We start from the raw sequence: 12528 nt of genomic DNA on the forward strand, positions 1-12528 counted from the left end.
CCCATGTTTGTGCTGTTGAAAAACAGCTGGTTTTCAGCTGACTGAGGACACAGCTAACAGGTGGAGCTCAAAAGCACATGTCATACTGCTCTAATATTGCCAACTGTTTTGGTACCATGGTGTCTTCTCAGTTTTGTTATGAACAGCAGAGCCAGGAATGTACATTTTGTAGAAAAGTATTTTAAACATATGTTATATTTAAGAGGGAGAACTGGAACATTTTCCTAAGGGTGGGAACAGGGGAGCTGTACACATTCTTTTAGTTTTTATAACAGTTTGAGTTGCAACAAGGACATTTATTCAGAACTGCTTAAATTTGCCTTGTTTTATTTTTATATTTCTCAGGTTTAACTAAGCTTTTTTTTTGTTTTTTTTTTTTTTTTTTGTTAGCTGTACCTTACAGTAGTCTGATGTATTAATTGTACATTAGGCTGAAGTCTGAGTAGATGGTCTTGGCTTTTCATAGTTAATTCAAACTAAGAACACTGTTGTGCCATACATTAAACACATTCTGTTCCTATTGCGCTTTAGTTTCATGATTCAAAACTTGAAGTGATTGAACGCTCATCTAAATGTCAACAGATTTTCCTTTGTTTTAATTAATTTACCAACTTTTTAAATATAAAAACTCAAACATTTTGTCTTTGTATTTAATGTCTTATTACTGAACCATCTAGAGGGTTTCAGCATGTGTTATGAAGCAATCCAGGGAATTTTATTACAGTAAGCAAATGACTGGACTAATGGCATTTCTTCTACATATTCAAGAGCTGTAGTAAAAGTACAGAGAATAGTGGTGCTTAAGTTTGTGAACCCTTTGGAATTTTCCCTATTTCTGTATAAATATGACCTAAAACATGATCAGATTTTCATGCAAGTACTAAAACTAGATGGAGAACCCAGTTAAATGAGAGAAGAACCATTATACTTTAGATCATTTTCCTCCATAAATGTTATGTATTGATGTTTGTTTGGCAAAAATATGTGAACCTCCTAGGATTATCAAGTTCATTGGAAGGAAAAAGTGTTTCAATCTGTAGGATAAGAGAAAGTGGGTCATCAGCAAGGCAACAACTTCAAATACCCAAGTTGTTCTACCAAGGAATGGTTAAAGCAGAAGAAATTTACTGTTTTGGAATAGTAGAGTCAATGTCCTGACCTTAATCCTATAGAACTGATGTGAAAGGACAAGTGTGTTCTCATTTAATTCAGTTCTCTATGTAGTTGTAGGACTTGTGTGAATCTGATTATGTTTTAGATCATATGCGTGTAGAAATAGAATTCTAAAGGGTTCACAAACTTTCAAGCACCACTGCACCTCAGCTCTTACATATACCACTCTGTAGACTGGCTCCTGAGCTTAACACAGTTCAGCCTGGAAGTTTACTTGTGCTGCAGTAGTCTTTTTTTTTTTTTTTTTTTTTTATTAAGGTGATTGATACATCCCTTGATTTTTAAAGTAAAATTTTTGTAGGGGTTTTAGCTCTATTACCTTTTAAGCTATGATAAAATTGAATCAAATTTAGAATGATTTTTGGAAGGGGGGATTTGGCAGCTCTATAACCTCAGTTTCCGACATGAGGACCCAGTATATGTGTAGGCACAGGTGCCAAAAGGTGAAATTTTTTTTAAACTACAAGTTGAGAGGGAAGAATGTAGGTTCCCCTGGTTTTTTTTTTTTTTATTTTAAAGCATGTGACAACCAGACTGTCCTTACTCAGCACACAGATGGCAGTAGGGTGTAGCCAAAGTGTATTCACCTTAATTCCACTTGCTTCCTCTGTGTTTATAGTACAGTGGTGTTCATTGGTCTTGGTTTGAAATAGCAACGTAAGAGGACCATGGAGATGAAGCTGAAAGTGGGGAGAACACCAGCACTGCACAGCACTCCCTTTGTGCAGCTGTGTACCTGTAAAATACACCCAGAAAAAGAGAGGAATGTGATCACACTATTTTGACTTAACTCCCTTCCACAGTGTTAACAGCTGGTTTCTGGTGTTCTTGAGTGTTGGTCATCAGGAACATGGGTATTCTGCATGTGTTTACAGGAATCATCAACTGGCATTCAGTAGGAGTTTGTGAAGACAAGGTATTTTTATTTTCATTGATCTGAAATTTTGGTGTAGCTTGAAACTAATAAAAGTTAGTAAAAGTATTGTTTATTGCTATATCCAAGATTTTAAAGAAATAAATCAAGGGTCATCAGTTTTAAGATTTTGTTTGTATAGATGATAAAGATGTTTTAAAGTGGCCCAAAGCTGACGAATATTGGACATGTTTTTGATTTGGACAGTGCAGGGCTCGGCATTTTTTTGTACGAACATTGTTACAAACCAAGGTAATTCAGAAAATTTAAATACAATCTGTTTTCTCTCAAACTCCTCCACTTGTGCTACCAGTCATCTTTTTTGTCTAATTGCACATGCTTATATGATTACACAATGGCATTCAATGTGGGAACTTATTTTCAGTCATTTTAAAAGCACATATAATAAATACACACACAAACTATGAAACCGCAGGGTCACAGTAAATCGGAGCCTAGCCCGGCAGCACAGGGCTGGGGGGGGGACACACCCAGGACAGGGCGCCAGTCTGTTGCAAGGCACCCCAAGCAGGACTTGAACCCCAGACGCACCAGAGAGGGAGACCTGGCCAAACCTGCTGCGCCACTGCACCCCCTGCACTATTAATATTGTCTTGAGTTTAATATACTGCCATGTACAGGTGGTATGTTAAGGGTATACTCCCTTGTGCTATATGTCTTAAGGAGAGGCTGTGACCCTGCACTGAAAAAGCAGGTATTAAGGGACTTTACTCGACGCACCCTGTTAAGTGGAGGGACATTTGTTGTGAAAGTGAATGGCATTATAAACAAGTACACTTAAACTTCTGGTTACAATTGCTTTCCTAAGTTAGGATGCAGTATACTGGGTATTTTAAAGATTGCATTTGAAGTTGTGCCTCCCCCTTGCCGCTGTAGTAATTTCCAGGGCTTAGTGGGACAGGGAATCATTCTGGGTAAGAGTATGTGTGCGCCAAGGCATTGAAGGTAAGTTTCAGGTAGGTATTTGACTACCGCTATGGTAGCATAGTCGCAAAAGTAGAGCTGCTGCCTTCCAGTCAAAGGACCCACGTTAAAATTTCCCTTCTTGCTGTAACACCCTAGAGTAAGACGCTTACCCTGAATTACTCCAGTAAATATTATCCAGCTGCATCAATGGATAAATCTCTAGCTTATAACTTTAAATTGTTTTGGAGGAAAAGTGTCAGCCAAGTATTTGTAGCGGAGTTCCTGTATGGTTTGCTATGTCAGACCTGTTGACGCTCTTAATTTAAGGTAAAGTGCTAATTGTGATGTAAAACCTCAGTGAGTGTGTGTTTTTATTTTTTTTATTCCCCCCCCGCTGGCACTGAAAAAGATATGTACATTTGCAGTGAGACTAAATATGTTCTCTTAAAAGCAACATGTGAACAGCATTATCCCAGGGTGCCCAACACTTCCCTAACTTAATCTGATGCAACATCAGAGAGGTAGAGCCCAGTGTGGCCCATAAACATGGGTTTAATGGAGACACATTACTGCCTGCTATTGTCAATGTTTAACGTCTTGTTACTTTTCGGCTCTGGGGGTTTCCGTTAATCTGCTAGACAATTTATGTGAATTACAGAAAATATGTACATGTTGTTGCACTTCAGCAGTTTATTTTCCATTCAAAAAGGACCCTCATGCAACTGCACCGTACAATAAAATAACTTGTTACAATATAAAATTGAATGATCAGTTATATAAATACAACAAAACCTTTAATGATAATGTGAAACCAAAACTTTCTCAAACACGTTTGTAAAACTAAGATTTGCCTAACCTGCAGTTGTCATGTTTTTACACGCATCCTTTGCAGTTTTACAAAACACCTTTATGGTACAGCTTAAGACTACAGCTAAAAGGGTACAATGACAAAATACTAGAGGGGAAACTTTTTTTTTTTTCCCAATAAAAGGTCCAAGACTGGTCAAGTATCAGCTTTAACCTGAAAACACTTGCACATAAATCAGGGAGAGTAAAGGTAAAACTGCTTTATGAAGTAAAGTCTACCATAAATAAATACATAAATTTACCTTGTAAGTATGTTAAGCTCCCATGAAGACGTTAACTGCAGACATGATTTTAGGCCACTTCAAGTACCTTTCTAAATTAGTTTTATACCTTTTTCTCTCATTTTCATAAAGGAAGTTCTCCAAGCTGTAAAACCTTATTTCAGCTGAGAATAGTGAAAATAGTGAGTTTTTCCTTAAATTGTGTATAGCAACTTGTCTGTATTTTTGAAAACCCTTGTTCCTTTCTGAGTTCTGCTATGAACCATATGTTTAGGTTCCTATTTTTTCCACAGACCCTAAAAGAGGCTGATCTTAATCTTTTTCTGTCAAATTTGATTATTTGTTGAAAACATCTGGAATAAGATGGCAATGTTTAAGAAGCTGTTGATTTTAGAGTGGAAAAAATGCTTTGCTGACATTATGCTAAGTCTACAATATTCATCATCATTAAAATATCTTGGCTTTTTCAAGAAAGCAAAGATGAGCATTTTTACTTGTGATGGCAGGATTATACTTCTTCAGGTGAAATTCAGTGACTTCAGTCCAATACATACAATATGATCTACCAGTATGTTGCATAACAAAGTATTTCTGGTGTGCATACAGAACTTTTATAGTCTCGGGATGATTCTAACATTCTAATTTAATTTTGGAGGAAATAAAGGCCAGTGTTGTACTATTTTCAAGTAGTATACACAGTCATTTGATTATATTAAAATTCTTAATATTTTTCTATAAATTTTTCACTGTGTGGAAACTGCATACATAGTAATGCTGTGAAATACATAAATTCTAACTGCAATGACCTGTTCAAGGAATATAAGTTTTATCTTTTTATTATTCCCTTGAGGTTGAGTGTCTACCACATACATGAATCTTACACATACTTCTCAATATCGGATTCAGGTAGGAGTGGATCAAGGACCGATTGATACTGATTGTTTTGTGTAAAAATGAAAAAAGATTCTGAAAAATGTTGTATCATGTAATCTGAGTTCCTGTGTCCACCTGAGACTGCAATAAAAGCCACTCTTGCCTGTGGACTCTTTATTTTCTAGGGAAAAAAGCAGACAGTCGTTGTTTTTTGATGGGGAGGATGTGTATCTCTTGGGAGTTCATTTTCTTTAATTTGATTGGTTTGCTTTTGGAAGCCTTTTTAAGGGAATCATTGGGGTCTCGTGGTTCAACCTGGGCTTTAATGCTGTAATGCTGCTGTAGCATGGCTTCCTGGTTGGCATCTCGCTTGATGGAGAAGTTCTTAGTGGAAACGCCAGAGAGACCCTTGAGTTTTCCACAGAAGATGGTGGGGACAGCATCCTTAACAGAAACAATGACTTTGGCTGTCTGGGAGGTCCTAACTATTTCAATGTTCCCGCTGCCGCACTTGGACTCACAGCCCGAACGACTGCTACCGCTATCCACCACCCACTTGTGTTGTCGGCTGAACTCCAGCGAGGCCAGGCCATTCAGTATTTTAGAATCCAGGTTCTGTGTGCACTCCATGGGACGAAAAACCTCAAAGGATAAGGCAGAGCCTGTTTTGTTCTCGCAGATATGGCCAGAATGGTTTGCTTTTTCTCCTAATAGCTCCTTGTTACTATGTGGTTGAATGCATGGTGTCCTCACGCTGGCCACTGACAAGTCAAGGACGTTATCTTGACTCTGAAATATGACTTCCTGCTTTGTCTGGATTGGAGGATTTTTTATAGAGAGATCCAGCACTTCTACAATATCTGAAGGAGAGCATGGTGATTCCACCTGTGGAATATGTGTGATCCCTTCCCTGTTTTGTTGTGGGGGAGGACTAGGATTTTCTTTTGTGTAGGTTTGAGTGCTTTTATCCAAAGTGCAAGGTGGCTTAGGTGGATCTGTAAACCCTTTTAAGTCACTATTCAGGGGAAAGGGAATTGGGATGGGAATAGGTAGAGGCACTGGCAGAGGGACAACGACTGGATATGGAACCAGCAGAGTGGCTGGGGGGACCAGCGGAGACAGTGAGGAGCTGTACGAATGAGGGAAGGGCAAGGGAGGGAAGATGGTTGAAGTGAAGTTATCTGCTGGAGTAGATGCTGCTGTGTGACATGTGGAATGATTGAGATTGCTCTGAGAGGGGAACAGGTCCTGCAATACTGCAGCAAACCCTGGGTTCTGAAGCAGGGGCAGAATACCAGGCTCTAGAGGTTGCACACCTGGTTTCTGGTCCACGGTTGGAGCCTGGCTAAAGGAGAGGGAAGAGTTCTGACACAAAATGTTGTTCTGGAGAGACAGTGAAGGGCATACAGAACCTTGCTGGAGCACTGGGGAGTTCAAATGCTGGAACACCTGCTGTTCGAGGACCAATGGCAGTGAAATCGGACCCTGACTGGTCATCAGGTATGGTGTGCTGCCTGCGGCACTGATCTGTGGAGCAGCGCTGCCAGCCATCTGCAGGTGAATGGGCAGCACCACTGGACTGTCCCCCAAGCAGATGGGTTGTAAAACAGTGGCAGCCACTTTGAGCGCCATACCTCCTGGAGACTCTGTAGAGGGGCTCACCACAGAGCTTGCTGGGACAGTCATCACAGGAGAGAGCGGCTTCTTCTTCATATTCCAGGCTTCTGATGTAATCAGCTGAACTGTTCCATTTTCTGATTTTCCATTCCCATCTCCTCCATCAGTACTGGTCACTGCACTGGGGGGACTTGACATGTCCAAGGGCAAATTAGTCTGGCTGTCCTTATATAGGTCCTCCATTGCTGCTTTTTTCTTTTGGATTCAAATTGTTTCAGGTTCTTACAGCTGAGGATCTCATGGTTGTCAGGTGATCTCTTTTGTTGTCAGAGGTCCTAAGAAATGAGAAAGTGGAAACAATTTAATTTGTGCAATGATATTAGATTTTAAATGTACACGCTTCTGGGTAAATGCTACTGCCTTGTCTGTCACATTTATCGCATATAAGTCATCTTTAGTAAAACTACAGGAAAATATATATGCCTTTTTTTTCCTCCCCACTGTCTGATTTACTTTATTCTGAGGAAAGACTGAGTGAAACCAGTATAAGGGCTCTAAGGCAAAAGTTTAAAAAAAGGATTGAGGGATTTGTTTGCCAAGGGTGTCATCATGCTGGGAGTCCTTGGGTATTATCAGTATGTGCTTGGTTGGCCTTGCCACAGAGGCACAAGGAAAAAAAACAGCAGATAAGAGCTTGTAGCTTATCCCAAGTCAGCTGAACTGTAATTTAATTTCCAACAGCACAACAGTACCTGAGGAGACATGTCCCACATTCAGGCCCTGCTGACAACAAACAGTGGGGGAGAAAATCAGTCCAACAGCAAAGGCACTTTGGCTTTCGTCTTATTGCTGGCATTGAAGTGCAGGGCTGGGGATTTTCAGTTCTCTACAAAGGCTTGACTTGGGAGAGGTTATGCTGAGGGCATCAGGCCACATGTAGCTTCTTTTTAAAGGAAGCTTTTCACTGAGTGAGCAGCCACTGCTGAATGGCCTATATTGCTCATAATAGAGTACTCAAAAAACCACAATAACTCGACTGTTACTTTTATACACAAATTCCTTTAATGGCATGTTTTATTTATCTTTTTTGTTACTTTTCAAATTCAATTAAATTTATTTTTATAGAGCACTCTTCTCATGCGGTGACAATCATGACCATAAGAGAAAGAAAAAACTGGAAATGGAAAAAGGTTTGCAGTTATGTTTGGTGACAATTCATACTTTCATAATCAATCATAATGCTTACTTTGCTACTGTAAAAATAAAACTCCACAGTGACTAAACTGTTGAGTATTTTTAAATCTGCCTACTTGGGCTGTTGTACCCTGGATTAAATGCTATTCTCTTTGTTGCTGACAGTATTCTGGCACTGTTTTGTCAGCCTCCTTGTTCTGGATTTGTACAGTTATGAGGGTTATTACTGTGTTTTGTCATTGTCCTTTGCCAAAAACCCAGAAGCAGCTCTCTCCCAACCCCCTCTGTCACTCCTTGCCTAGAAAAGACCGCATTGCACATTGCACCATGGCATGCAATACCTCAGTAGGCCATAGAAATACAATGGTTATATGGGTAGGGATAGTCTTGAGGCTGAAGAAAATGCCATGTGCATGAAGTAACACTACATGGTAAAGGATTAGTTTTTGGTTGATTAGACCATGAGGACCTAGAGGACATTGCATGCCAGGAGAAGGTTTTGGTATTTATAGCACATAGCCTTTGTACTGCTCCCCAGCTTCTGGTGTAAACCACCAGTCCAGCAGCTGCACGTGAACTAGGTGGGGATTTTTTTTTGTTAACTCTGAATAACACAGTGATATCATGGTTGAAAACATGCGCAAAGGTATTCATAAGACACTGTAGGTTGTCATTAGGATATGGGTGCCATGAAAGAACAATAGCATCAGTGGATACTTTTTTTACCATTATATATTTCTTGAGGAAAAGCTCATGTCATTCTATTAATCAGACTAAACTGCACTAAAATAAAATACTCTTGAAATATCAGATGAACAGAAATCTCTAAAAACTCATCTGTCACTTAATTTAATTATAAAACACACAGATTGATGAGCTAAATCACAGCTCCAGACTTCAGGCATTTTTGCTGATCTATTCTGATGTCTAAAGTATGTGTAAAGAGCTATAGGGAATCTTGTCAGCACTTTCAGAATTACATTTTATCACAATGTATTGAATACATCATATCTAGTCATCTAAGCAAATACTGTATTGACATTGTTTAGTTAGATGTGTAAAACTTGGGGGGGGTGTGGTGGTGCAGCAGGTTTGGCCAGGTCCTCCTCTCTGGTGGGTCTGGGGTTCGAGTCCCACTTGGGGTACCTTGTGATGGACTGGCGTCCCGTTCTGGGTGTGTCCCCTCCCCCTCCAGCCTTACACCCTGTGTTGCTGGGTTAGGCTCCGGCTCACCACGACCCCGCTCGGGATAAGCGGCTTCAGCCAGTGTGTTAGTCAGACCCGCTTTCTGGTTGTTATTAGTAGGATTTCAATGCAATCTTTTGTGTGTCAGCTCTGTGGTTTCACAACTTGTCTTATTCGTATCTTTTTTTTTTTTTTTTTTTTTTGAAAGTTATGTAAACGCTGACCTAAATTAATGTAATAGGACCACAAAAAAATAAAGAGCTTTCCAGCTGTAGTGCAGTGATTCCTGAACCTCAGCCATCGGTGCTCCTCTGTGGCCTACCCTTCTCACTCACAACCTACCTTCCTTAGGTTGATAACTTCTCAGTCAAAACCATGTTTCTTACTTAACTTCACTACCTTTCCTATCTCTTGCCAGGGCTTTGCTGAGGTCCCCATTTCCACAAGAGTCCATGCAAAATCCTTAAGTGTTTTGTGAGCTTTGCTCTTTTAGCAGTGGAAGGAAAGATGTCCTGTCGCACAAATGTATTCTTAAATGATGGGGCAGGATGTTTTTCTTCTCAAAGTATATGGCTGAGTCCATTTGACAAACTTCAAACTTGTTTCCTCTCTAGAAAGGTTTCAAATTAGAGCCAAATCTGCCATAGTTTGCTTTGAAAACTTTGGTCTTAGTGAATGTTGTTAAACCCAGACCTCATTACTTGTTTGAGGGCCCCCAACCCTCTGTGTTTTCCCATTTATGTTGACCCCCTGAGAGATGACCCCCACTGCAGCACAGTCACCTCTTCCCTGGAGGTTCACAACAGAAGAATATTCACAGCTATAACTAGCTGCTAAAGCAACACAGCTTTAATTAAATATGAGGTAACATGAGTCTGAAAGAAACAGCCAGTTGAGAACCAGCTGTCTGAGGAGATGACTTGTATACATTATTATTACAAGCCCAAAGTCCATTACCATTTATTAGTGTAACTTACTCCCTTTGTTATACTAACAAAACTGGTTAGGTTCCTCCCTGCAATAAAAGATTGAAGGGTGAGAATTTACAAGAGCAAGCAGGGTTCAAAGTCTAAAAGGCAAACTGCCCATGATATTTACCTACAGATCACAGTGATCCAATCCAAAATTCCTTGCCATGCATGGTAATTGTTTCCTTATTTTACTTTCTTCTTCCTGAAGGGATGAGCTCCACTCTGCCACCCTGAATTCCCATTTGGAAATAATAAAACCTTTTTTTTCTTTCCCTGCTCATGCAAAGTTATCTCAAAACCTGCATATATAACTCAGGATTTCAATAAAAGGGCTAGTAAGGTTGTTGACAGTTTGCTAGTGATCCTTGATAAACAAGATGACTGGGGGAGAGCTTTCACTGTCTCTGTATCTGGACAGAATGAATAAATAAGTGCAGGGCATGGATAACACGTTTTAAAAAGCATGTGACAAATGTTTGTTATGAATACCGTCTGTGATGCCTCAGAGTGATGAAGGGAATAACAGCATGGATACATTTATTGTGGCAAATGGTCAATGTTAACTAGGTGAAAAAGAACTGCAGCTTATGAACAAGAGCTAGTATAAGTGAGCTTTGGAAAAAATAAATTGTTGGTAGTGTTCAGTGGTAACTCTGAACAAATATTGGAGTTCATTTAATTTTCAGTGTAACTTGGACCTGCAAAATACGGTTTGAATATTTTATACATCGGTGGTAATTCAGTCAGCGGTTCAGTTAATTCTTAATATTCAGTTTTTGGTAAATGCAATCTTCATGTGTCAGGGGCATTATTGCAAGATCTGATGCTTTAATTATAACATAAGAAAACACTAAGACCTTGGTAAGCTGTCTCCATAAAAGTGTCTCCAGTCTTTCATACAAATATAGCTACCTGCTATACTATGCATAAACCAATACCTGTAAAATATGAGAACTGAGACCTTACAGACTGTTTTTTTTATATTCTGATCATCTGTGGCAGCCAAGGAGACATAACAACAACATCACTATCAGCAAAGTCTGTTCAGGATTCTTGTCCTTGGTTGCTGCATGAAAACAATATTTTAAAGAGAACTACAGCATTTTTAACATGAATGACTAAGCCCAAAATATTTGTTCGATTCCAAGGCATCTACTTGTGCTCACTGAAGGCTCTGCCTCCTTCACAATTTAATGATCAAGCGTATCTTTCTGCGATAAACTGTCTTCCTAAAATAAGAATCGGTGTTTCCTTTATAAGTGATGCCTAGTTATTAAGAGAAACTACTGTATATTTATTTTAGGATCTTAAAGAAACTAAAGAAAAATGTGCACACGCACAGATTACCCTGTTAAGGATGTAAACATATCCTAGGAGCAAATGAAATGGCAAACATGTATGACACATACTGTACATCTAAATGTTTTTTGATAATGAATTCTTGTGGGAAAGTAAATGTAAATGGGTGGACACAAGACGTGTGTGTGTGTGTGTGTGTGTGTGTGTGTGTGTGTGTGTGTGTGTGTGTGTGTGTAGCCGAGCTCCGGCCTGTCTCTGTCCACCTGTGATGTGTGTCCCCGCACGATCATGCAGACGCAGCACCCGTGAGTCCCAGCACCGTGTCCGGGACGCATCGGCGGCTCGCGAGGCGTCTACGGCCCACGTGACCAGCGCTCGCGCTCCACCGCCGTCCAGAGCCGTTCTGAACAGTCGGCGCGCACGTCTCCGCACGTGACGTACAGCAGCGCCCGTCGGGTCCACACAGCAGGGAGGGACCTCGGCTATGTCGCCTGTCTGCTCGTGAGCGGAATATTAGCCCTTGAAATTTAAAGCATAAACTGGTGGGGAAATTCTTCGCGCGTCCGCGAGAACAGACGACGAGTTATCTTGAGACATCCCGTTTCTTATTGTTTATGACATTCCTCTTTGTTCACTAACTCTCCCCTCAGCGAGAACAAAAACTCAATGGGCATATATTTATTATTATTATTATTATTATTAGCCCATATATTTATATATTATTTGATTGAATGACACATGTCATTCAGTGCGTCGTGCATGAGAGACAGAAAGTAGCCCTTATAGTACGATGGAAAATTAATAACACTCTAAGTCTTCTCGTGTTGAGTCTCAACGCACCTGTACACCATCATCACATAATTTAATAATTAATATTTTCTTTCATGCAATATATTTATTGACGCGTATCTCTTCGGTGCTTAAAAAACCTTTAACACACCCTCGTGAAGATGTCGAACGATTTCTTCTGTCGGTAATTAAACACAACCAAAATTCGGTTTCGATAAAATAACGCGCATCCTGATTATATATATAATATCCGATCATCATCATCATCACCCTGAGGCGCTTTGCAGCTGAGAGAGAGAAAATGAGCTAAGCTTATAGCACATGCCACATCCATCGGAGATATTTTTCACATTCGTTTAACACTTTCGTTTGCACGTCACTTGCGGGCTCGGCTGAAAATGTATATAATCCTACCTCGTCGCGGGACCCGGTGCCAGAACAATACGGTCTGCGCGAGGAGGCGCCGCCAAATGAGGCTTCATTGGCAGAGCTCGAGCTC

The 12528-nt window shown here is 40.1% G+C and overlaps 1 protein-coding gene across 1 annotated transcript; it reads right to left on the minus strand.

Annotated features, from left to right (window-relative positions):
- Positions 1–2650: 2650 nt before the first annotated feature.
- LOC108920427 (retinoic acid-induced protein 2-like) lies at positions 2651–12528 on the minus strand. Its single transcript, XM_018729171.2, has 2 exons — positions 12444–12528; positions 2651–6926 (listed from the first exon to the last, which is right to left on the minus strand). Exon 2 carries the CDS (start codon positions 6832–6834, stop codon positions 5149–5151), a length of 1686 nt encoding a protein of 561 aa, XP_018584687.1. The 5' UTR covers positions 6835–6926; positions 12444–12528; the 3' UTR covers positions 2651–5148.

This window comes from Scleropages formosus, chromosome 14, assembly GCF_900964775.1.
Source record: "Scleropages formosus chromosome 14, fSclFor1.1, whole genome shotgun sequence".
NCBI classification, from domain to species: domain Eukaryota; kingdom Metazoa; phylum Chordata; class Actinopteri; order Osteoglossiformes; family Osteoglossidae; genus Scleropages; species Scleropages formosus.

Coding starts and splice junctions, on each gene's coding strand:
- LOC108920427 (XM_018729171.2), bottom strand. CDS start 6,834: ATGGAGGACCTATATAAGGACAGCCAGACTAATTTGCCCTTGGACATG.